Source organism: Anser brachyrhynchus (genome assembly GCF_964034855.1).
Source record: "Anser brachyrhynchus genome assembly, chromosome: 1".
Classification (NCBI taxonomy): Eukaryota; Metazoa; Chordata; class Aves; order Anseriformes; family Anatidae; genus Anser; species Anser brachyrhynchus.
The window spans coordinates 95,469,353-95,495,572 of record NC_137694.1 but is presented as its reverse complement, the minus strand read 5'-3'; the positions used below and the strand labels follow the sequence as shown (position 1 = coordinate 95,495,572).

The 26,220-nt window shown below is 42.0% G+C and overlaps 1 protein-coding gene across 5 annotated transcripts; it reads left to right on the top strand.

The window, feature by feature from the left end:
• Positions 1–66: 66 nt before the first annotated feature.
• TMEM45A (transmembrane protein 45A) lies at positions 67–24,834 on the top strand. 5 transcript variants are annotated; one of them, XM_080577725.1, is made up of 6 exons: positions 67–169; positions 14,207–14,416; positions 16,771–16,983; positions 17,721–17,905; positions 20,149–20,294; positions 21,697–24,834. In XM_080577725.1, exons 2-6 carry the CDS (start codon positions 14,227–14,229, stop codon positions 21,788–21,790), a joined length of 828 nt encoding a protein of 275 aa, XP_080433851.1. In that variant the 5' UTR covers positions 67–169; positions 14,207–14,226; the 3' UTR covers positions 21,791–24,834. The 5 variants fall into 5 exon arrangements, with proteins under 5 accessions (XP_080433851.1, XP_080433848.1, XP_080433849.1 ...); XM_080577722.1 differs by lacking the exon at positions 67–169 and adding an exon at positions 4,205–4,583; XM_080577723.1 differs by lacking the exon at positions 67–169 and adding an exon at positions 4,659–4,829.
• The last annotated feature ends 1,386 nt before the right edge of the window (positions 24,835–26,220 follow it).

Sequence of the window (26,220 nt, the reverse complement as noted above, 5' to 3'; positions counted from 1 at the left end):
TATTTCCACATCCCAACTTCTGCAACAACTGATAAACTTTGGCTTTGCCTGGTATTTGACCCCGAGTGAGTACAAGAGATGAGATCTCCATCTGACAGTATCTAGGAGTTACACTGTCATGAATGTTTTACTAATCTTTTGCTGACAATCCTCCACCAAAAAATGCAAGGTTAGTGCATGCCATTTTTCACCAGTATGTGTAATCTCTTACTTTCTAATTAACTTGCTTTGCAAGCTAAAGTGTAGTAAAAATGTTTGCAGCTTTGACACTGGAATTGCCATGATAGTTCCCTGCACAAATTTTGTGCTTACTAGGATTGTAGTTCAGTTACACTTCCTATCAGAAATATACTTCTTAGATCTGATTTTCAAAATTCTGTGTTGGCATTGGCAGCCTTAGTAATCATCTTTACTCTCATTCAGCAGATATGTGACCAGAGAAAAAGCGAAGATTTTTTATCTGCAAAGTGCAGATAGGGATCATAGTGTGTATACGTGTTTGAGCTCTTGCTCACCTCCATAGCTCACAGTGTCAAGGCAAATATTCATTTCAAGTGCCTATATTATCAGTATACTGCGACATGTTCTCTTTTGGTGCTTCTACTTTTCCCAGATTTCTCTGTTCTGAATCTTCAATATATGGAAATGGAGAAAACATTCTGTTAACATGCTTGGCATTTCTGGCTTTATTGCCCCAGATTCCCCATGCCAAATTGCTAGATTATTTCAAAGGACTATAATCAGTCTGAAACATTGCCATTTACTTATGAATTATAGATTATTTCGTGTATTGCACCTGCAGTAATTGCAACTCTTCTGTTAATGCATGTAGGGGTTTGATAACGTTTCCTCTTTTTCTTTTTTTTTTTCTCAGTAATCGTTTTTGCATGTTCTTCTATGTAAGACACTTTCATAAGGGAGCATAAATTTATATATGCTAGGAGTGAGTTTGGCAAATTGCTGGTTAATGCAAAGAGAGCATACAAACTTGGAAAAATTTCTCTTCTCTGATGTTTCTTAGAAAAGTCTTACAGGCAACATGTTTTTAAAAAAGCACTTCAAGCAACAGCATCCATGTAATTCATAACAATTAAAATTAATGTTTTAAAAAATGCTGTGTATAATGTAACTGCATATTTTACTGATGGCAGAAGTAGGCCTAGAAGCCTTTTTAACCTTTACAGATTTAAACCTGTATCTTCTAAATCCATATAGGATAAATATCCCTTACAGGCCTCCAAAAATTGGGCTGTTATGAAATAGTCTTTGTATTGGAATTCAGTGTTCATTTATTTTGCTTGCTACAAGTTGTAATGAAAACAGAATGTCAGTGTTTGCTTTTCCTAAGGAATAGCCAATGTATGTATTTGCTCTTTATTCAACTGTTGCACAAACTTTTCAAGGCCAGAATTACTCATTTAACTTTCTGGACACTCTGTCTGGAGACTGATTATTCTATCTGTGTCAGCTCCACTTGTATGCTGTTTTCACAGCTATAAATTAGATATGCTGTTACAGAGATTCCTACAAAGAGCAAATCTTGGGCTTGAAGCTTGCAGGGTGGTCTTTACACAGAAAAGCCTCATGAATGTGCCGGGTCGGACCGGAGCAGGCCTAGGAGGTGCATGGGCCATGCAGGCCGCGCAGGGCCACGACTGTGCTCTGTAGCCATGCCAGGGCAAGGCTGCCTACCCCAGAGGCAGGCTGGCATTAAGGCAGCTGGCTGGTAAGAGAGCAAAGGCCAAAGAAAAGGCCATAGACACGGCCTGCGGCGGCTGGAGCAGTGAGGTCAGCTTCCACCGCTCGCTGAAAGTGCTGTACTTCGAGCAAGAACTGGGCACTGCATCAAATGCAATGTAGGGCTCAGAGCCACAGACATTTGACCCTGTATTGTTTCATTGAGGTAACCCCCTTGGAAAGTGGTTCAAGCACTAATTGCAAATTCATCCCACAACAATTACGCTTAGCCTTGAAGAAATGTTTGTGACTTTCTTCAAGTGAGATGCTCAGTATCATGAGCAACCAACCAACCAAATGGCCACAAAAAGCCTACATTGCCAAGCATCTTAGGGAATCAAGACCAATGGGTATTTATTTAAAGTAATGATTTTTTGGATGCTGTTTCCTCTGACTCTAGCAAGAAAGGAGGGAATCACAATTATGAAGGAATTTTCCAGGCAAACGCAGGAGGACACAAGAGCATATGGAAATAATGAGTTTGTCAGATGGGCAGACATACAGGATGCATCTGGGTTGTATTGGTTAAAAAATCTGGCTTTTCTATTTTAGAAGCCATAGTTTTTGTTTGTAGTAATTTGATAGCTTGTTCTTACTGAGTTAATAGGTTTTACAGTGTTGGAATGGATAGATACATGGCATGTCTATGTGATTTTTTTTGGTTGGTTTTTGGGGTTGTGTGTGTGTGTGTATGGGGGGGGAGGGTTGGTTTTGTTTTGGTTTTGGTTTTTTACCAGAGAGGAAAAGCAATGCTCACATCAAAACCTTCAAATTCAAGTATTGAGTGATGATCCAGAATCATTCCTAGCACAGGCTGAACTTTCACTACGCTGTTAAGCATATAAAGGTGGTTTTTCTTTTTCCTATGGACATGTTGAGAAAGAAGAAAAGTGGAACAGATCCAATAGGTTATTAGTTACAAGCTAGTAAAATAAATCTGTTAATAATTTTGATTGTTTTATACAATTGCATTATAGAAAGCAATCCTGAACAGGCATGAAAACAGACTGTAATCCGAACTAGTCTTTTTCACTTATTTTACTTCTTTGTTACATATTTAAGTTTTCCTTGGGAAATTTGCCCTTGTTTGTATTGGTCCTCAGAATAATCAAGGCAAGTGTTATATAGTTCCTTGTCTCTTTTTATCAGATAGAGTTTGGGACACACACACAGCCCTTTCAGAGACAGGCAGATATTCTATTTTTCCAGCTAGAGCAGGGTGCAATTGCCTGCCTTTGTGCCAGGCATGCATCATATGTTTGGAACAGGTATGGCAAATCAATTTCCTAACCTTTTGGACTCTCGTTGGTTGGTATTTGCTAAAAAAAATTGCAAAAGATGCTTTGTTGTTGCTGTAGTCCTTAACGGTACTGTGGAATATTCTGCTTACTTACTTCTCTGTGATTACCTTAATGCACATTGCAGTTGTCCTCGCAGATGCACAGAATCAGGGTTTCCTGAAAATGCAGGGTTTCCGGTATACTAATTGGAGATTCTGACATTGGAGACACTAATCATTACTTAGAATCACTTTTATGTCATTTTAAGTACAGATGGAACTGAGGAATCCCAGGAAGTGATTTTTGCTCCACTGCCAAGGCAAACACATCAAACCACTGATAAAGAGATGTGGTAATTACAATTATTCGTTTCATTCGCTGATTTAGCTTAGTCTAACTGAAAACTCTTGCAACAGAACGATATCCATTAGATAGAAATTAATGTCATTATCTGAGATGCATTCTGCTGTCTAAAGAAAAAGCTGCTCAGACCAAGAAAGTGGAGCAGCTGCCACAGAAGCCGGATTTTGAAGCACTGTTTGGGTAGAGAGGTGGTCCTTCTGGAAAATATTTTTTTTCCCCTATACCCATGACATCACCCAACCTGCAAAGGCATCTGCTTGCCAGATGCTGAAGGGTATTTGGTGTAGCACTATTTATCTGAGAGTAAAAGTGCAAATAGATACTAAAGAGATGGACATGGGCAGAGCTGGTTGAGAAGATAACCCAAGATGAAAAGCATCAAACAGGAATGCACTCTTAATCTAAGTTTTAATCTTTACACAGACTTTATTTCATCCACTAGTTTCTTCAAGCAAAAAGCTTTCAGGTCCTGCAAGGCAGAGATCTTAATTGGATTTGGGGGGTTTCTCGGGACTTAGTCCCAGTGGTCGCTAGCTGGTGGGGATGGGGGCACCTCAGCTTGGCTCTTCCAGGTGCTGCAGAGGAGATTGGCGATGGGCAACCTGAGAGCTCGGTGCCAGCATGGGTGGAAAGGGTCAGGGAAGCTGCCGGTGTAGTTTAAACAGAGCCACAAGACCTGCTTATTGCAACTTGTAGGCAAACACCTTTAAGTAAAGTTTGTAAGATTTGAGGAGTGAGTTTGTGTTCTCTGCCGGGTAATGCAACAGAGGCGGTGCAGTGCAAGATGCTTTTCATCGTGCTGCAACTCAGCCAGCAATGTTAATGACACCGTTTACTCCGGCAAGACGTTTGCACATAAAACCGTGGCTTCACCCTTTCAATTTTATTTTTGGACCTTCTTCTTTTGGATTCCAGGCTCTGCCATGCATTCCTGGGTAATTACAGGAACTGCAGCGCCGGGTTCTCATTTTCCTGGAGAAAAACCGTGATCTTCGGGGAAAAAAAATCAAAAAAAAAAAATCAAAAAATTAAAGGCAGGGGGGTAGCCTCTGTTGCACGCAGCGGTGAGAGGAGGGCCCCGGCCCGGCCCGGCCCTACCGGGAGGAGCTCGCCCGGCCCCCGCGGGGCCACCGGGGGTCTCTGGGCCAGGGTCCCGGGGCCTCGGGGCCGGCCCGGGCCGGGGGCGGCAGCGGGGCAGCGCAGGTAAGGGGCGGTGGGGCTCCGGGCAGGGGGCTGGGGCTTGGAGGGAGGGGGCTTCTGGGGCCCGGGAAGGATTTGGGAACGGAGCCAGGACTCTCCGGGTCGCCCTGCAGCCCCAGCACGGGGAGGGGGCAGCAGTGGTCGCGGATCGCCGGGCAAAGGAGGGTTATGTGCTAGGGGTGCGAGGCATGCGCTGGAGCGTCTCGCACGGCTCTTTTCCCCCCTCCTCTTTGGATGTTTCAGACGGAGGTAGGTGTGCATCCAAACTTGCATTTCCAGGGAAAATCAACAGAAGTTAAATGCGGTCGTGGCTACTTGGGGAATGAGAGGAGCTCTAAAATCAGGTTATCACCGTCTCTCTATTCTGTTTCAAACCAGAGTAATGCTTGGAAAAACTTTTACAGCCTCTGCATATGTTCCGTTTTGCTTCGGTTTTCCAGCTATAAATCATCTTCTGCTCTCCTAATAGCACTTAATGCTTGACATGGTATCAAGCATTTCATTGTCGTTCTGAGAAACTGCTTTCTGAACTTTGAGAGCTTAGGAACTGAAACGTAGAGGTACTTAAAAACAAAGTATTTATGCTTTTTTCCTTTTTAAAATGAATGATTTGAGGATTACTGTGCACTTACATGCTTAGGACTTGTGATTTCTCCTGTGTGTATGACTTTGTTTGCCTTACCTTATCGCACTTTTTGTAGACCTCTGTAAATTATGGCATGCGATGTTCCATGAGTCACCGTAAATACGTTGTCATTTGTAAAAGGAACGTACTCAGTATCTATTCGATATGAAAATGCATCATTAGCTCTGCTGTTACCTTTCCAAAGTTCACTCAGATGCTTTTTTTACCACTTATTTAGACTTTTCCTGTATTTTTCTCTTTGCAAATGGAGCTGGGTAACACAAACAGATTTCTCTCAGTTGTGGAGAGTGTGGGTAGAAATAACCGCTCGGGCAGAAAACTCAAATGAATCTCGAGGAGTGGCTTGAATAATTATGCCTGTGTTTAGGCAAACTGCTCTCTGTTTGCTCTTGCACACTGAATCTGCCTGTAAATATCAACTTACCCAGTGCTGCAAATGGCCAGAGCAGCAGCACAAAAACAGGTCTTTTGTTTTTCAGTCTTAAGACAGAAATGAATCAAGTCTTCTCAGTGTCACAGCTCCTGTCAGTTGCCTCTTGCTCTGCTTCTTGGATGTGACCAAATGCACTCACTCTCACTTGGGGTGGGCAGCAGTGGTCATTTTGATTTCTCTTCCTCGGTGTGAGACAGGCAAGTTCCTAAAACCAAGGATTATACGTAATTAAACCTTCTTTTTGAAAAATCTGAGTTTTTAAAGTGAGTGCCATGATACAGTGGCGCTCCTGTGGCACTTACTTTGTGGTGTGAGCCAGAGCTGAAGTGCTGGCACCACTCTTTGCTCCAGGTGATAAAAAGGAGCCCGAAGTCCCTTTTCATCAAATTAAGCCTAAGTCAGGGTCTGCTGTAACATTTTAATACTATCTGAACGACATTCCTAAAACCCTTTCTCTGCGTGACCTTGCACTGGAGCCATTTCTAAGATACAGAGTGTAGCATCTGTAATGCCAGTGGTTTTAGAAGAGCTGCTGGTCTGATTGAATCACAAAGCTCCTGCTCCACAGCACTATCCCCACTCGTGCCATTACTGCTGTCGGCTGAGGGGCAGCAAGGGCTGCAGCTGCAGGTGCTGTAGCCGTGCATTATGGAGGACACTCTGTTTTCTGCTGCTGTTGCATTGGCCCTGGCTGATTCCCATCCAGCGAGTGCAAAGTAGTCTCATAAAGAGGAACTATACCTGTTTCTCTGAGACATTTTGATTTCTCTAGTTGGGCTAACTTGGACAGCCATTTCTCGCAGCTATTATCAATGTTACTGACTGCCTCGCCAACACTCTCATTTATTCATTAGTGTTTCTCTTTCCCTTACATCTTTCTGCTGTTGAAAGCCTATTTCAACCTATTTCAATGGTGCATTTAGTTGCCATTGTGACGAACAGTACATCGAGCACCCTGGTTTTGGCAGACGTGGGTTGCAGAGAAAACTTCCAGGTGCAAAGACACGTCTGTCAAGGAAAGCTCTAGGTGCAAATCCCACCTTCAGCTCTGGTGTATGGCTTTATGTAGATTACCTGGAAGAAAGCTTTTATCTTATTTTTTTTCCCTTCTTATCAGAACAAAACACTCAAATATCACTCGTTATGACACCCAAATCTGTGAGATTTAAACATGCATTTGGATTCACTTTATTTGTCTTTTCCATTTAAAACCCTGGGGGCTCATGGTACCTGACTGTGCTCCACAGACAGACAGGATGGCAGAAGGTTAGGAATCCCTTAATCAAATACCTTCAGAAAACACGAATTCAAGAAAAAGAGGCTGGGTCTCACAGGAGTCAGCAAAAGGCAGAAGTTTCCACGAACAGCCAACACACTGGGCACACTCACTGCTGGTCTCTGGCCTCCTCCCTCGCAGGGAACAGGAGAAGCTCATCTCTTACAGGTGTCACCTGCTTGTTGCCTGGTTCAGAGCTGTGCTGAGCTGGGCTATAATTTTTTGATATGAAAACTGAGTGATATGAAAACTTTTGATATGAAAACTTCCTATGAATGCTGTCAAGGATTTAGTAATGTTCTTGCGTGTGTTGACATCAGGTCCTTCCCATGTTTGTCAGCTTGATACTAACTTTAAGATGAAAGCTTACGGGCATTTACAGCACAGCATAATACTTTTGCTTATTGTATTTCATTAGTATTCGGTGATTCTTTAAAATGGGGTTTTCTGTGTAATATTTTGGTTTCTCATTCAAAGGTCTCTGTCACCCCAACACCTAGTGCTACAGAATGAAGTGTTACCTTAATGCCTTGTCCATATGGTAACTGGTTGTTACCGTAAGGGAACAACCCTTAGAACCAAAGAATTACAAAACATATTGAGGTCAGCAAGTCCTGTCTTTCATACCTGAAGATCTGTCCTTCTCCAAAGAATTCCTCACTTTATTTCTTTCAGACCTGGCTTCCTTGCAGGTAGAAAATACCATTTTGGACCACTCAAACACTGTCTTCTCAATATCCCTTTTTTTTTTTTTTTTGGTTATCTTCTTATCTTCAAGAAGCGTTTGGGAACATAAATAATTGCAGCGACTTCTAGCAATCTGCAAACTGCTATGTAAGTCTCCAAGGTAGGATTTTTCACAGCCCAGGAGATCACTAGTATATATTACAAATATTTATCTTGGTCTGGTGGTCTCGCCAGCTTCACTGTCTTCTTAGACCGTTCCACTGAAGCCCCGATTGTATTGTTAAGATGCTGTAAGAGCAATTCCATGAAAAGGATGCTAACAGAAACCAAATCATGTTTTATTTCATTTCCTCTCCAGGGCTGGGCTTTGAGCTCTAAATCATCATCTGATCCAATAGACTTTTGATCTCCTGATATTTTTCTAGCGTGTCTAGCAGGAAGCAGAGAGCATGTAGATAAACACACCTGGATCTGCAAGGAGAAACCGTACCTTACAAAACTGTTTTATGCAGGGTACCCAGGGAGTAATTCTCCTTGGTGGTGGCTCGAGTCTGCTGTGCTGGGAGGAACCGTGCATTGACAGCATCCCCTCTGAGGACAGCAGTATGCCTGACCCTCTGTGGGATGGAGGCTGCAGCTCTGCCCATGGGGCAGCTGGAAGGTCACCCCAGAGGAAGCAGCACCCAGGCTGGGCTCCTGCAGGTGGGGAAGTGGCTGCAGCCAAACACACCCTGCAGGGGCTAGCAGCTCATACCTGCAAGAGCTGAGTGATGCACCCATGCTCCTCTACCCTTTGTTGCAAGCAGTGCTAGGAAATGGCAGGTTATATGGCCAGTACAGGAACAGACCCTCTTTCATTAGAAAAAAAAAGGTATTATAATGTGTCCCTTGCAATTTAAAAAAAAATAATTTTGTCTCTGTGTGATTTGAACTTGTGGTGATCTGAATAAAAGGCTTCAAATGGGCAGTCCTGGATTCTGAAAATTTCATATTCACAGAGTAGCAGCTGCTCTGATATCAAGAGCCAATGGTGAGATTGTTATGGAGTGTTTATTGTCCCTGGATAACCCCTGGAGACAGCCCGCTTGAATATGGGAGTAGAAACGGAGTCAGCAGACGTGCAAAGGAAGGGAAAATCAAGCCAAAAAATGGAGGGTCATGAGAGGTGAAAAAACACTGTGAGGAGCTCTCAAGAGGCCGAGAAGGACAAGTGTTTTGGAAGGAAGAACTGTTGACAGCTGACGAAAGAAATGGAGTAGTTCAGGTTGTGGGCCCAAACCCAGCACTCTGAGGGTTTGTCTTGGAGCTCCTCCCTTCTAAGATCAGTATATAGACTTTTGGTCATTGAAGCTTCGGGATTTTTGTTTTTCATCTCTGTCTTCTTGTAGGCCTGAAGATTTGATCAAGGTGTGAATTATTCTCTTGCAGGCTTCGGAGATGTCTGTTCATGACGTATTTTGACCTAAAATTCTTTATCTTCCACACCCTTAAGCCAAAAATATTAGGGATGCAATATTTTTTAGCATTTCAGGAAGTCCTGAGTCCGGCTTTCATTAGTGTATTCAATACTTAGCATAAGTTTATTTCTGAAGTAGCTATAGGTGCCATGTAAGTGCTTCCTGATGCCAACGCAGCGACCTCATTTGGGAACATGGGGCTGTAGCTGCTGAAATGGTTTTAATCTTGACATGAAACCAGTATTGCATTCAGCAAACAAAGCAATTACAGATGACATTGTGTTTCAGATCAGCGTGGCTCTCTGTGATGTTTGCAATTTAATGGCTGCGGGGTAAAAGGCACTTGGATTGTGAATACATCTTTAAGTGCAAATAGGAAACTTTGATATTTAAGTAAACTTGTCTGGGATTTTCATCGCCTCAGATGCATTGGACTGTTCTGCATTTCAGTTTTCAGTAGAAACTGTGTGATTGGGATTTGTATACTGAACAGAAATAATCTAGAAAGTGTTCTTACCAGTGTGCATTATTTTTACTGACATAAAGATCGATTACTCTGGGCATTATGGATAAATAATATTTTTTTTCAAATATTATTATCAAATATTATAAATGCCACATTGTTGTTTCCTAATCTAAGTATATGGGAGAAAAATAACACTTTGCTTTACCATTGGAGTAACTTTGCAAATGTGTAATCTTTGGTTTTAACTTCTGTTGCCACACAGTTCTGCAGCAGAAACTAATGCACTGCAGAATAGCGAGTTTGTGGCCTGATAACTTGTGTCGTTTGAGGGGAAAAAATGTTTCTGGTTGACTGTCCTCTTCAACATCCTCCAGGGTTTGATAAACACAGGAAATTACAGGGCATGCTGATGTGACAGAAGAATGTGCAGGGCAGGGAAGCGCCGTGCTGCGTCGCTGGTTCTGACTGACCGGGTGTTCGCATCCTGGTCCAGTATGGGCTATCCTGCCTCAGGCCCTGTTTGTTTGTTTTTTTTTTAAAGGGAGAAGGGGATAAAAGGACACTAGTCTAGTTCTTCATAAAGTGATTGAACAGCTGCCTGGATAGCCAGCTTCTCCAAACAGCCTGCAAGCCATGCCTCAGTCCCCACAACAGCAGCCTCAAGAGTGAATGAAAACAGTGAACGTTATGAAGCTTCCCTCCCCAAAAAGTCAGAGGATGCCTGAATCAATTTTTTAAGTCTGTTTCTCTTTTTCCTTTCATTTTTCTGTCAGTGTTAGGTGAGGTAATTTTCAGGCTAGAAAGGTAGCATTTAATACCCAGGAAAACACATACCTTTTCTTGACAGCTCAGCTGGAGACTGCATTTGCTCATCTCCTCCCTTCCCTCCTGATCCCCACATTCCCTTCTGACCCCAAGGAGTAAGGTGCAGCCTGAACCAGGGGATGGACATCCAGGGTACACAAAGCGTTACTGTTACATACGGAATTTGTGGACTACTGTCAACAACCTATATTTGGTTGGAAAACTTTGTGTGTAAAAATACTTTTGCAATACCACCCAGCTTGTAATTTCTGGAAAAGCTTAAGCCATGCAAAGCTTTCTGTGATTACTGCAAGAAAAATGATACTTTGAGCTCACATATGGAAGAAAAAAAGCATCTCACGGTCACAAGTAGCTGTAAATCGTTCTCGTTCCTTACTCTAGTCAGCTGCAGAAGCATTGCCTAGTACTTAATATTTGTAAACTGTCTGGACAGCTGATTTTATGGCCTCGTTATCTTTTCCTCTTCTTTCCCTGAGACCATGGGGCCCCTGAGTCCTGGGTGAGGACAGGGAGAGCCTCAGGATCGTCTTCTCTACCTGCATCCCCAGCAGATGCTGCGCTCTAGGGAAGCTGGTGGGTAGCGAGGAAGGTTTGCTGCTGAGTGTGGCTGTGGCTCTTAGAAAGAAGTGGCTCTGCTGGCGCCCCTGGCCCTGAAACCACTGAGGGTGGAAGAGGGTCTGGGACCTGCACGCCTTCCAACATCAGTCCTCCAGTGATTTATTTCTTTGCTTATGGGAAAAGGCTGTGTAAAAACAAAACCTCAAACTGATTAATGGGCTGGGCTGTACAGGGGGTTGCCAAATTCCCTCCAGTCATGCCAGGAACAGCCATCTTGCCCCGGTCTCCCTGCACCTCCCCTTGCGGCTTCCAGCCCTGCTGTCTGGCCCCATGGCAGTCTTCCTACCAGGAGGCCCTGCTGGTCCTTGCAGTATCCTCCACATCACACGAAGCCCCATGAGGTGAAGCTGGCAGAACTGATGGGTGTCTTTCTAGAGAAGCTGTAAAAATAAACCACAGCATCTTCAGATGCTCTCAAACTGAAGGATATGCTCCCCAAATCAATAATACTCAATCGTACTGCTTACAGCAAAAAGTCAATTTCTTCTGGTTCTCTCTTGTTTGTATTGGATATGCAGCAGTAGCTTGTTCCTTTCTTCCTTTTTTCTTGTTCCTTTCTTCCTTTCCCTTATTTTTAATAGTTTTGAACAGAATGTCTTGATGGGTAATCCAGATTTAGGGCAGAAAATCTTGCAGTATCGGAGCTCTAAGTAACCCAGGTGTGAGTCTGCAGATTGGGATTTACTTCTGAAGTTTCATACACTATGCAATACAAATTATATTAACAGATGGTTATTTATTTGAATTTTACTGCAGCTGTAGTCTCCTAGAGGTAGGCTTTCCATAGATTTAATTTACCTTTGTAAACCAGTATCTCTCTTTGATGTGGGGTACAGGGTAAATTTTTCCATTTGGAGTGCTATGCACCTGTGGTGAATAACAAAATACCTAATGAATAAACTCTTTTTAATGAACTATGATCAGTGAGATCAGACACAGAGGGGGGAAAGGTCACTTCACCCCCCACTCCTTTTCCTTTAATTCAAAGAAGGAAAGAAATAATGTGTCTGAAACAACAGCAGTGCCACTCAGGCCAGCAGGCTTTAGGAGAACCAGAAATTAAGGCTTTCAAAACAAAAGAAGTATTTCAAAGTTTAACGCCAAGTTGAGGCAACTGTCTAACACTTCAGCTCCTGCTAGTATCACCCATCTTTAGGAGAAACGGTGGTGTGGTGCGCATTGGCAGCAATACACCAGTTGACCACAGCCTTTGAGATGTCCCGAGGTGAGGTTACTCCTCTGGGACATATCAGTGGCCAGCTCCAGTGAGTGGGGCTGAGACCCCAACCCTGCTGCTGGGGACCAGGCAGGGGTGTCCCCACTTGCAGGCACCCCAATAAGACATGCAGGTATAAACCCAGCAGGCTGACTTGCCATCATGAGCGTGCTCAGCACCAGGGAGCTTAGAGCTCAATTTGGCATTTTGTGAGTGAGAGTGGAGGTGGCCATCGCCTTCACTTTTCTTCTTGATGAGAGAGAAGCGGCTTGCAGGAGCCTTTCCCCACAAGGGAGTCCAGATCCCAAGTGGAGTCCTTTCCCTTTCATAAAAAATCAGCAGACACGTCCCTCATCACCCCTTTGGCACAATGATTGTTTTGGGACCTGATGCTTGGCCACAATGAGGCGCTGCTGCTGGTTCAGCAGTTTTCGACAATGCATCCCAAAGCATGTCTGTGAATAAATTCTATCCCTCCTCATACTATGCAGGAACAGTCAAGGATTTTTTCCCTTCTCCTTTGTGTCTATATAGGTCACCTCTCTCTCTCATGCAATTGGGTAATAGTCTTACGGCAACTGTAGGACCTGTGTATGTGGAAAAGTTTTCCTTCCTAAAAATAATAAATAGAAAAATAATGCCTTAAGCGAAGTTTAGCCTCACATTACGTGACTAGACAGTGTTATGTGAACCATCTGCAAGTACTCCATGGCCCACAAGCCACAGTTTAAAACTTCTTATGCAGAGCTGACTGTAGGAAATACTTACTGAGAAGAAAAATATACCAGAGCCTCCATATTCTGCTAATAACTAGATGGCTGTGGTGTAGTGTGGTGATGAGATTTTTAAGTTAGTGACAATAATAATAGGAAATGAAGTTTGCTAATGCTCCTTAAGTGGTTATTTTTGATTACACGTTGCCTATGCAAAGATTTGGTGTGCCTTTGGGTCGTGATGCATGGCAACTCAGCTTATATAAGCTTAAAGAAAAATTGCAATCTAATCTTAATTTTAATGAAGAAGCTATTGGAGCTAAGTTACTTCTCCTAGAAGTTGGGATGAGGCCATGAGTTAATAGGTCCTGTTAACAGCACTGCTGTTAAACATTCATGCACCACTGACCAAGTGATATCCTTATCACTCGCTGTGCTTGATGGGGATAGTATGTAGCTGGTTGTGGGTACATAATTCACCTATCATATACTGATAATCACTTCTTGTTTGCAAATCATCATGAGATATCCACATTGAAATGCAAAATAGTTTTTTATTTGTTACCCATCAGATCTGTACACGATCCATTTTTCCCTTAATCAGATATTATATTGATTTCTGTTCGTGGAGAAGAGAAACATGTAACGCTCTTCTGTGTGAAGGGACCAAAGGGGAAGGAACCAAAGTTTGAATATTCATGTTCTCTGTTTTGCTAGTGAAAGCTCAACAGCATGTCGTGGTTCACTGTAACGTCTTTATCTCTTTGCTTGACAGATGCCAGCTTTGCATTTCAGGTCAGCAGCTTTGCAGCTGGGTCACTTTTGTTCTGCAAAATCGTGAAGCTCGGGAGACAGGCTGGGTGTCTTGAACAGACATGGGCAGATAGTGGTACAACAAGGGGGAACAGTTTTAAACTAAAAGGGGGGAGATTTACATTAGAAGTGAGGAGGAAATTCTTTCCTATGAGTGTGTCAAGGCATTGGAACAGTTGTGGATGCCCCATCCCTGGAAGTGTTCGAGGCCAGGGTAGATGGGGCTTTGGGCAACCTGATCTGGTGGGAGGTGTCCCTGTCCGTGGCGGGGGGATTGGAACTGGATGGGCTTTGAGGTCCCTTCTAACCCTAACCCTTCTGGGATTCTTTGAATCTGTGAACAGCCAGGGACACTTTTTTGATCTAAGCAGGAAGAAAATTTAAAATGATAACCCATAGATTTCTCCTACTATTCCAATATTCAGCCTCTCTCCTTTTTTCTTTTTTTTTTTTTTCTTTTTTTTTCTTACCTTCAGCTATTGCAGAGTAGAAAACCATGGGAAATTTTAAAGGCCATGCCCTCCCTGGAAGCTTTTTCCTTCTTTTTGGCTTGTGGTGGTCAGTGAAGTACCCCCTGAAATATGTCTGCCGAAAGAACAAGAGCGCTTGCTACCTGGGCTCCAGGGCAGGACTTCAGCGCCTGGAATTTGTTGAGGGGATCATCAAAGCTGTCTTTGCCCTGATTGGTAAGTTAGATGGACTCAAGGAAGAAAGTAAAAATGCAAAGAGCTGTGCGTTTTAACACTTTTTTTTTTCAAAGCTTGCTTTCTGATAAAACATATCTTGTTCTGTTTTTTTTTTGGTTGGTTGGTTGGTTTTTAATTAGTCGTGCAAGAAGGATAGCATCATGAACCAGTGCAACAAGCTACTGAGTTTCCTGATCTATTTTTTTTTGTTTTCAGTTCAAGAGAGGATGCCATTCTGAAACAGGTCTTTAGGTGGATGCACACTGTTCTGCTCAACAAAACAAACAAACAAAAATAAAATTGTGAGGGGCTATTTGGTATCTTTAAGTAGACATTTAGGTCAGACTAGGTGCTTTACTTAGCTTGTCCTGGCCTTTAAACTCTATGAATATAAGAATTAGCTTAGCATTTGCTATTAATTACATCCTTATGTAACTTGGTTTCCATCCATAGCACTCTTCCGGAGCTTCTGTAAATCTCCTGGCTCCTTCACAGGTGGTCCATTTGAATGTTCATTTGCTGTTCACCCCTTCAGAGAGGGAAAAAAGTTATTTGGGCAAGAGGCCCTCATGTGCAGGCTGTTAGCACCAGACTGTGGGGGCATTGCTTATCTATTTTTGAATCCAGCCATCCCAACCCACTGCTGTGAATGGTTTCAGGTGGCCTGCCAGCTCTCACATGTTGATAGGCTCCACGAAGCTATGGATAAAATGTGCTTTTCATTAACACCATTCAAAAGGAAAAATAGTCACAGAAAAGACTGAACTCCAGGTTTTACTGCTGCAGAATTTGTTCAAGGGGGGTCCTGTTTCTCATGCTGTGGTGAACCCACCTGCACACTAAGAGGGCTGTTTAGAGATCTGTGCAGCTGGATGGAAATGCCCACTCGTTATCTGAATCCCAGCATGCTGCATGACAGCCATCTTACCTTTTTTGAGTAAGTAAACTAAATAACAGGAGGCAGGGGAGCTCTGCACATGTGGGCCTCAAGATGAAAAAGATAATAATTTTCAGTATTAACATCCTATTTTATCTATCTACTCTAAATACTCACAATTCCCTGGTGTCTAATCCAGGTGCAGGCTTTATCCCCATATATTGCCTTCTACCTGGTTTTTCTTCCCCTCTGGAAGTTGTGTCACTTAAGATACATAAACACTGACATGATGCTGTGGGTGCAATATAACATGCCTCAAAAATTATCAAAACCTGAATAATAATGTCTGTTCTGAGGTGTGGGTAAGAACATCTTTCCTACAAATGTCCCAGTCAGTGTCTAGGGAGAGTCAGACAACTAAAACATGAATCCAGTGTTTTTATTTTCACCCTGGAAAGGAAAGCTATTAGTTTGATGTATAGTAATTTCAAGTCCAGTCAAAAATGTGGGCAGGAAAGCTTGGCACAGACAAACACTACAAGCAACAGAAGGAATAAAAACTGCTGTTTCTGTGTTAGGAAAATTAAAAAAAAGTGGAAAAACACTGCATTTGTTCTGCAGTATATCCACTTATACAGAGGGATGCTGGCACACGCTATGCTAAACAACATAACTCCAGTGTCTTAAAAGCATAATGTATATTAAGCCCTTCACAAACTTAATTGATCCTACAAAGTATCTAAAAGCAGCTTTCCCTGTTCTGGAGTACTGCATTTAGTTAGCAAGACAACAAGGGGCCAAGGTAAGGGAGGCGGTGGAGCAGCAATGCAAATACTAACTCTGTATACGTCCTCGTGGGACCTTTAACAGCTCTGCACAGCAGAGAGATTTCCTTTTACGGTTTTATAGGAAAGATCTCCTTTGAATTAAGAGTTTGAACTCTGCCATCCTTCATATTGCAGAGGACTAAAATGGGAAATCTTTCTTTGGGGGACTTCAGCATGTGTTGAACGCATGTTTGAACCACTGGGAGACAGCTGAAAAATTTAGTCAGTGGACCACCACAATGGCAACTGTTTTTTGTTTTTGTTTTTGTTTTTTAAAAAAGGAAGAAAAAAGGCACAGAATAGCTGTCTCCATTTTCACTTCTGGAAACTGCAGGATGCAAATAGTCCCACCAGGAGTGGAGCTGAAGCCTGGTTTCCTATGGCTTTCTCATTTCTGGATTGCGTGATGCTTAATATATGTTTGAGCTTACTCTGTGGTCTTTCCCTCTGCAAAGAAACTTCTTTCGCCTCTCTTACACCCGCTGACTTTTTTTCTTGAAAATTTGTAGGACACAAATTTCTTTAAGGCCTCTGTGCTTTTTCATTGGCATTTGGACAACATGTTAAAACCTTTATTGGGAAAGGCTGAATTGGGAAGTCTTTATCTTAAGAACCAGGACAAATAGTAATATTTCTCATTTCACGTGCAGGAATGGTGGCTGAGCAATTTGTTCCTGATGGACCTCACCTGAAGTTGTATAATTATGAGGAAAAGCACTGGGATCACCTGATGAACTGGCAGCACGCCACCATGTATCTCTTTTATGGCATATCAGGCTTGGTCGACATTGTGGCTCACGGTACTAATGCGCTGCCAGTGGCCATAGACAGGATGATGCTTTCGTTAGCAGTTTTTATTGAAGGTAAGTTTACCTCCCCTTGTTGAGATGCCTGTGAAAGTGGCACACAGGTATCAGTCCTTTGGCTGGGATTCTCAAATTAACTTTAGAGAATGAGCTCTATGGGAGATGAGCATTTAACATGCTGAAACATTCAAAAAAGAAAAAGAAATACAACACATTCTTGGCCCTCCTTAAACTTCTAAGGATTTGTCTGCACTGTAGCCCAGGAGCACGGTCACACATTGCACAGGTGCATCTGTGCTTTCCTAAATAGCTAGGTAGTAACAGGAGTGTTATGAGAATATTTTGGGAAAGCACTCTGTAGCTCAGGCATGTGCTTCAATGTATGTACTGAGATGGTATGCTACTGTTAGCTGAAAGCCAGCATGTGTGCATCTACCCTCACAGCTGTCACATGTTGGAATTGCACTGTGGATGCAGTCAATTTGCATTTTCTGTAGGCACAGTATATCTCATGGCAACCCTCTTGTTATACTGCAGAGACAGATGAATAAGACTTCATTAAAGTGTGTTTTAAATAAAAGGTGGTAGAGCTGTAGCTTCCCATATTGCTTCCTGTCCTGAGCTCACAAGTGAAAGCATACAGTACACAGGCATGAGACTTAAAAAATGACTCTCAGCTTACCTGAGAAGGTGATGCTGACATAAAAGGAAAGGTTCACTCTTTTCTAAAAGCAGATTGCAAGGAGATTGCAAGGAAGGAAAAAATCTTAAACTGTACACTTATTTTATTCCAGGTTTTCTCTTTTGCTACCACCTTCATGGGAGAGCCATGCTGGATATTCATGTTCATCAGTTACTGCTGTTTGCTATCTTTGGAGCTGCTGTTTGCATATTTCTGGAAGTTTTCTTCCGTGGCAGTATTGTACTCGAGATGCTCCGAACAAGCCTCTGCATATTACAAGGCAGCTGGTTCTGGCAGGTGGGTCACTGTTCTACCTTGGGAATGTCTTCCTTCACCAATATTAGTCATCTACTCCTTTGCAGATGTTCCACAGTTGATATAATATGCCTTTTAAATACAGACCTCAAAGGACCATAGAAAACAACGCACTCTCAATGTCCCCTTAAAGAGACAGAAGTACATATTATTTCCATTTTACAGATGGTAGGCCATTTTACTTCTCCTGTCTTTCATTTAACTCATAGACTCACAGAATGGCTTGGGTTGGAAGGGAGCTTTAAGACCATCTAGTTCCAACCTCCCTGACATGGGCAGGGACACCACCCCCTAGAAATCAATACAGAAACTAAGGTGGTTTTGTTGAGCTCTCCCTTGCTATAATCATTAAATGTTCCCTCTGATCTCTGTAACATCCTGTTCAAAATTTGCAAGCCAAACAGCAGTGATTTTATAACCCCACAATGTTTGCTACTGTGGGAGCAGGGAGTCAATGCCCTGGGGAATACAGGAAAGGAGAGACAAGCAACTCAGTGACATTTTCATGAAGAGGAATGACGGTGCAAATTATTTTTTATGTGCTGAACAGGTTGCCTCTTTTTACTTTCTAAAAACATTTAAACAGTGGCAGCCTAGATTCAAAAGGTATTTAAGCTCCCAGTTCTCATTAGGGCATTGGGTGGTGTCCAGTTTATTATTCTAACAATGTTCTGGCATGTGAGCAGAAGTAACAGTCTAAAGTTGTACATTTTGGACATGCAGCTCCAGCAAGGTAGCTGCCAGGCCTTGGCTTATGTGTGATTCTGCTGGATTAATAGATATTTGATATCATCCTTTTGCTGTTAGAGAGAATCTCATTAATTGCTGCAACCTTGCAACAGAGCAATAGGAGTGCTGGTGACTCTATGCGTTTGATCTTATAGTAGAGAACTGAGGTCACTCCAGTGATTTTTCTTTCCGGCAAGTCTAGACTGCCTTCCCTTTTTTATATGCTGGCCAGACATGATGAATAAAAACGTTTGCTGTTCCTTAGGAGAACTGGACACTCTGCACCAAATCAAACATTTAAATACTTGCTCTGGCAAGAAGACAGACCTCCTAAACTGTAGTATTTTTCTATAAGTGAACTCAAGAGCCTGATGCTGCAACACTCAGTGTTTTATTTTCTTGTTTGTAAGCTTTTTTTTTTGTTGATTCGAGAAGCCTTACAAAAGAGGAATTAGATGCAATCACTTATTCTTTGTTGTCTGTCTAGTCTAATTTTAAAACAAGTTATTTCTTTAGCTCCAGAGACAATGTGCTTTTTATTTCAAAGTAAAAACTGAAGAGCTAAAAATACAAGGGATCTAAGTGTGGCTTTTTTAACACCCACATTAGACTTCAACCATATGTGTGACTGAAAACCACATACTGGCTGCAGCATGACAAATTTGTAGAAGGTAAAGGAGCTTTCTTTCTGCATCATCAACACCTTCATTCAATGAATTCTCTGCATGTAAATGCAAAATGCTCTTCTCCCCTCCTTCTTCCTCTCCCCCTCTTCTCAGCTTTAAAATCCTCAACTAAATGGCTGAGCTGTGACTTTGAAGAGTATCAGACAGCACCGAGAAGTGGTGCTTGTCAGGTCAGATGCCTGACCAGCCATGGGATTATTAATTCTCTAGTTTATGCAGCAATATGAATTTGGTATTTCCCAGCTCTGGCTAAGCAAATCAGCTACGTACTTCACATGAGTTTATAGTCCTATGTGGCAAAGCTACATTTTTACCTAATTTCAAAACCTGATGTTTTTCCTGGATGGAACCAGACCTAGGACTTGTCTTTATTTATTGATTTATTATTCATCTTCTGAACTGTTTAGCACATTCCCAGATGCTGTTGGGAAGAAGCGAGTCAGTGCGAGTGGTTGGGCAGGTTTTCTGTGTGGTGATGAGTTTGCAGTTGGGATCACACGTAGCTGAGGATCAGCCCCTTTCCTTATTGCACGTGGTTCAGGTTACTGTAGGGCTTGTTGGGCCAATCGATCACTCTCTGAGCAAGAGCAGAGGGGCTCTGGAACTGGCTCTGCATCTTCAAAGGCATTTCTGCACAAAGCTGTGTAAAATGATTCATCCCATCTGAGTGTGACTGTAAAACTGTTTCTAATAATCAGTCAGCACTATAAGCAAATGAAATGTCTGCCTTGTGATGGGTAGCGTAATACATGATACAGCACAGGATACACATCAAATGACATTTGCTAAATATCTCTTATTTGATTGCAGATTGGCTTTGTTCTTTATCCTCCAAACGGGAGCCCAGAGTGGAATCAAACGGATCATACCAATATGATGTTCCTGACCATGTGCTATTGCTGGCATTATGCTTTTGCTTTTCTTATACTTGCAGTAAATTACACAATTGTCAGCTGGTAAGTTACTTGAAACGCTGAAACTGTGGAGAGCTGTCTCTGCTTTACCAGGAACTTTATTTTTTGAAGGCTTCACTGGCAAATCAAAAGATTCCCACAAAGCAATTCATTGACTTGCAAGGTAAAATAAAAATAACCATACCTAATCAATGAAGACAACATGGCCCATTGCTTCAGTAGAAAGGGGAAAAACATTCATCAAGTACAGTTCTAACAGCCTAATGCTTCTCATGTAAAATGAGCTCTTTTTGATAGTCTTCCACATTCGTAACTTCTTAATGAGTTAGAAGTTGGGAAGACCTTTTTCTCTATTCTCTCCCAGTGCTCATCTCCTGTAATTCCAAGTGGATCATCAGCAGACTTCATGACGTGCTTATTGGATAGATTTCATTGTTAGTACTTTCCTTTGATCAGACCTGATTTTTTTTCACTAGCCAGTTTCATCCCCTAATTTCTAAAGAGACCCCTTTTCCTTGCCAGTGCTAATTCTGACAAAATTCCAACTGCAATGTGAACTTTGTTGTAGAAATGAGCCTGACGCTACCATGCATGATCACTTTCTGCCTGCAGGATCTTACCAAACCTTTGCTGGTATTGTCTTAAACATGCTGCTCACCCCTTATTTTACCACTACCATTTTAACAGCCCTATTTAATCATGCTCTGGCCACATGTAGTTCTTGCAGTCTTGTTGTGCACCAAGAAGGTGCTGGTTTTTGGGGATCTTAGTAAGAAAGGCACTGATACTCCAGGGTTGTTAACTGGTTTGTTGTGTAAAGGGTGGAAACTATAGAAAAGATGACAGCAATCTTATGCCCCTTCTGCTGTTGGGAACTCTGGCTGCTGCAGCATTGGTTGACCCCCTCCAAGTTGACCACAGGATGCTGAGCGGAGTTCCCATCCATGGGGAAGTTGGCCAGCCTCACGCTGCTTCACAGATGTGGAGTGCTCTTCCAAGTGAACAAAAGCATCAGTCTTATACCTGTACAACATTAAACTTTCTATACGTTACAACGAGGTTAGCTGGAAGTATATGATCTCACGCAACTCTATAGCAAGAAGCTCTTACCAAAGGTACATACAAGTGGCATTGTTAAAGGCAGCACATACCAATGCCACAGTATGTGCTTGGACTGTATAGTGGTCAATTGTGCTAATGTGCAGATCTCTACAGTCAAGGCCTTTGGCTGAACTCTGCTCAGATTCTGCTTGACATTACTTGTCTCCTCTTCACAATGTCTTCAGCAGTGGCCCACTACAGGCCTTCATAAGTCAATCATCCAAACTCCCTGATGAGATGCAAGAGTTAAACAGTTTTTTACCCTTTAATAATAGCCAGGTTAGCCTTTGAGTCATGGTTTGATTTGTAATATGCATGACAGCTCTTTCTTTTTTTTCTCCAGGGCAGTTCGGTCAAAGATTAAGCAGTCCCAGTCCATGGAAATGGGATTACTGAAAACATCTGAAAGAGATCAGGAGTCAGAAGATGAAATCTAGTATGAATATGGCTTGATTAGTTTACCCGCTCTACCATTAGGCTAATCGATACCTCATTTTTCAATTTGTTTACCATCTTATTCACTCTTTACTGCTACTTGCTATGCAAATATCCCCTGAGTGGAGTCTACATCTACAGAATTAGATCTTTATTTGCAGAAGGTAAACTTGGTATTGATTTGTGTTGGTTCCTCTAGTACTTTACTTATCACATGCTTCAATGAAAAACAGACATTCAACAAACTTGGACTGGGTGAGGTGGCATTACCAAGTCTGTGTGTTAGACTCATTAAAACCTTAGCAAAATAGTTTCCATCTGCTGCTGAACAAATGGTTGTTTCCATAATTAGGGTGTCCAAATAAGTGCGTTTGTTGAACTGCAAATAACACAGTGCATAAACAACTCTGCAGACCTGGAAGGGAGTAGAACAACACAGAAAATCATAGTCTTGCAGCTGTCTTGTAAAGCACATTTGTGTCTTTGCTTGTGGCTTTATGTTAAATGGAAAGAACTACTCACAGCAAAGACCTTCAACATTTCCTTGAAGAGTGTGCAGTGTGTTCACTCCCAAGCTTCTGAAGGAGGACCAGAGGGGTATAAAGTAATTAAAAGTCACTGCAGTTATTCCCTCCCTTGCCTGGATGGTCCTGTACACTGCTGCATGGTGAGCACTGGGAGGGTGGAGGTTTCCTTCATAGTTGCTCCATGTCTGGCTGGCCACAGCACTCTCTCAATAATGACAAAAAATACTGCTTTTTTATTATTATTATTGTATTTATTTTTTTCCACTGAACAAGCTGAAGCCAGGCCCAGGGTGCTCTCCCCAGCACTCAGTCTCACTTGGGACGTGCTCCAACCTCCACAAATGCAGAAGCGAAATAACTGATACGTGGCAGAAGACAGCAGAAAAATGATGCTGTGTGTAAGCACACTGCCCTCATGGGGCGGTCTCCTGCAGCCTGGCTCTTGCTCTCCTGAAGTCTTGCAAAGCCTGGCCTCAGCAGCTGGGCAGCATATGCTCCATTTTCTAGGGTCTGCTGATGGCCATGAGCCATGTTGCGTGGCCAGATGTGGTGAGGTGGTTCTTCTGGAAAATAGCTTCTTCCCTTTAGAATGTCTCTACTAAAATGTTATTTTCTTAGTTGCTGGTGCAGGATGACTTCTGTTCAAATAATACTGGTTTTGGTGCTGCAGAAGTGTTCCTTCTATTATTCTGCCATTTCCATATTCTCTTAAGGAAATGCAGGACTGGGCTCTGGTAGATGAATCAGAATCATTTTGTCTAGCACCTCCAGTTTCCAGTTCACTTATGTTTTTTCAGTGTGAACCAGAAGAGTGAGTAGTATAAAACTACTAATTGCAGTAAGCTGTTTACTTGAAAAGATGAGCAAAAAAAATAATTTAGTTTGTAGCTCAAAGGGATCTGAGGACTCAGAAAAAAAAATACTAAAGGCTTTTTCTAAAGCTATTTCACCTTCAAGGCAACATAAATTTTCGCTTCATTTGTAGGATTACCCTTTTTATCTTATCTTTTCCAAGGACAGCTTTCCTTAGCTGTATATGTTGTTAATGCTGAATTTTAGGCATACCAATGCCTCTTTAAAATAAGTAGGGTCATTTATTCTGAAGGAGATCTTCAGAAAGTACTTTGCTTCTCATAGGCAGAAACAACACAAGTTTTTTCAGTGCTTTTATTGATAAATCCATGTAATGCTGTACAAATATTAAGGTGCTGTATATCTAAACTAAAGGGAAAACCTAACCAGGAAGAAAGCATGATAAACTGGTAGAGCTTTGATCTGTCTTCTTAGAAGACTTCAGTTGGTCATTTTTTAAATTATTTTAGAACTTTGCCAAGTATCATGAAGTGACACTTGTAAGTAGGTGTCAGATTATTTTACTGATATAATTAGATTATATCTACCTTGGAAAGCAAGAACAGATGGCTCTGTGTTTAAAAATGTAAACTGGAAAACTTAATATGTATATATATAGCCAAATACCACAATTTTTTCTTAATATTTGTTTGCTCTTCTTTAAAACCTTTCTCTGAAGGATCTTGAAGATTTTGGCAAACTTTAATGAAGTCTGTCTCAGGACATCCTTGTAAGCTAGGTATCGGTATGGCATTTTTGTAGCTCTGTGTCTCAGTTTTGCATTGGTCTTATGGTAAATGCTGAATTAATGGATATTTACTTCCCTCTGCAAATCTGAGTCTTGAGTTTCATTACTGCAGTTCCATTAAAATAAAATTTTCCATTGGCGCAATATAGAAGGAAGATCCATCAGTTTGCTGAGGAGCTAGCCTGGTAATAGCAGAATTGGCCAAATGCAGCGTGTCATTACACCTAGCTGTAATCTGGTATTCATTGCACTACACCACAGTTGTCACTTCATTGTTGTTTGTTTTTAAAGGGAAGAATTAGTTCCTGTTAGAATGGTTGGGGTGTAAAGCTTGCCGAGAGGTATCCGCTGCATCTCCCTATGTCGCCCCATGGTAAATCTCCCGTAAATGATCAGAGGACTGGACAAATAAGCCCAGCAGACACATCTGCTGGTTGTGGTGCATCCATGCCTAGCAAAGATGCCCCTGAAGAAGCCCAGTCAGGAGGCGAATGCAGTCTGTGACCAAGAACGCTAGGATGTGCTGCTTCCAAAAACTTGTTGTGTATGAGAAGGTGGCATTCTATTATTAGACTTGAAGAAATGCAAATAAAAGCAGGTCCTGAAGTCTTAAAGAACAAGCAGTCTCTTGGATTTGATTTTTAATATGTAGAGAACATGCAGAGTGAGCGTTACAGTGTTGTTCTGTGCCTAATATTTTCAGTACCACCAAGGACAGAAACAACCTGTTCCATACTGGAGTTGAATGAGTGGAGGGAATTTTGACAAGTTTACAAATGCCACTCAGATCAAGGTAGCTGCTCTCAAGAGAACTTAAATTATTGTTAAATGTTAGTGCCTTTTAAAAACTAAATGGTAGTGTGTAATAGACAAGATACGCTTGTATTTTTATTTAAATAAAATCAATTTATTCATCTAAGGTGTCTGTCATGTCTTTAAGGGAAAAACATAATCATTTATGGGGCAGGATGGGGCAGGTAGATATGATACTTTTATAGCCCACCAAGACATTTGAACTAGCTGGACTACACTTCGGGAAATGGCAGTTCTGCCTTCTGCACATTGTAGCATTGGCTCTGGATAAAGCTTGGCTCAGAATGGGGAGGTGTTTCAACCTGGGGGGATGGCTGGGGACCTCACGGTCCCTTCGGTGGTGAACTAAGAGTAAATTTGGCAGTACAAGGGATTTTAATCCTACATATTCATTCATCCTTCAAACTGAGGCACTCGAAAGCTTTGCTATGCCTGCTACCTTAATGTGCTCCCCACATGCTTCAGCTCAGCTGAGCTATGCCAGCTGGGTTGGGACTTTCTAGTACAGAAGTCAATGGAAGAAAACAGAATAGTTTTTTTATCCAGAAAGTCCTTTGGCATGTGAAATAGAAGAAAGCCTGAATTTCAAGGACTCCCAATGACTGCACAGTAACTGCACATCTGTTAAGAGGGAGAAAGTCGACTGGAAAGCTGCTGAGCACTGGCCTTTAAAACCTGTTCTAGGTCAAATATGTGCTTGCCCAAAATATGTGGGAGGAAAAAGCCTAATATTTGTCAAATGGAATAACTAATCTTCAGATGACTTTTTCAGAATAGCAATTTCTATCACCTTGCTATTGTCTTGTTGCAATTTAGGGATTTCTATAAGATACTGGGTACACTTATTAGAATGGAACTACGTTTAAAAAAATAGTTGGAAAAAACATAATTATAAATTCAGGTAAAAAAGCTCTTGTGTAAGGATTAATGCCATTTAATGACAAGATATTCTGCAGGGGATGGTGGCTGAGAGGTCAACATACGGGCAGGAAATTGGACCAGAAATGGTTATGTCTACACATTGTGGTTATCAGCCATTGTCCCTCTGAAAAGGAGAAAGAAGAAATGGAAAGCAGACTGCATTTATAAAGATCCATGCAACTGCAGAGCAATTAAGCAATTAGAAATCACTCCTAGCATTCAAGGACTGAAGGGTGAGGGAGCTGCACTCATGGCACACTGCTGCCATATCCCAGGCAGCCTCCAGCACTCTTTAGGAGGAACAAAGTTCTCAGACACACTGAAGCTTTTATGGCTCCTGTGTGGCAGACCCTGAAACAACCGTGCTGAGATCCTGCTCCACAAATGAATGACGGCACGAGAGATAGCTTGCACTGCTTTGCTGGAGTTTTACTTGTTTGTAACTGTGACTCAGTCAGATGCAGTTGACACATGAAAAAATGTCAAAGATGGTGTTTACTGCTGGCACTGCACTTCATTTGGGCTTGAAAACAAAAAAGAAAGGAAATAAGAAACATCTGGCTCCAATTAA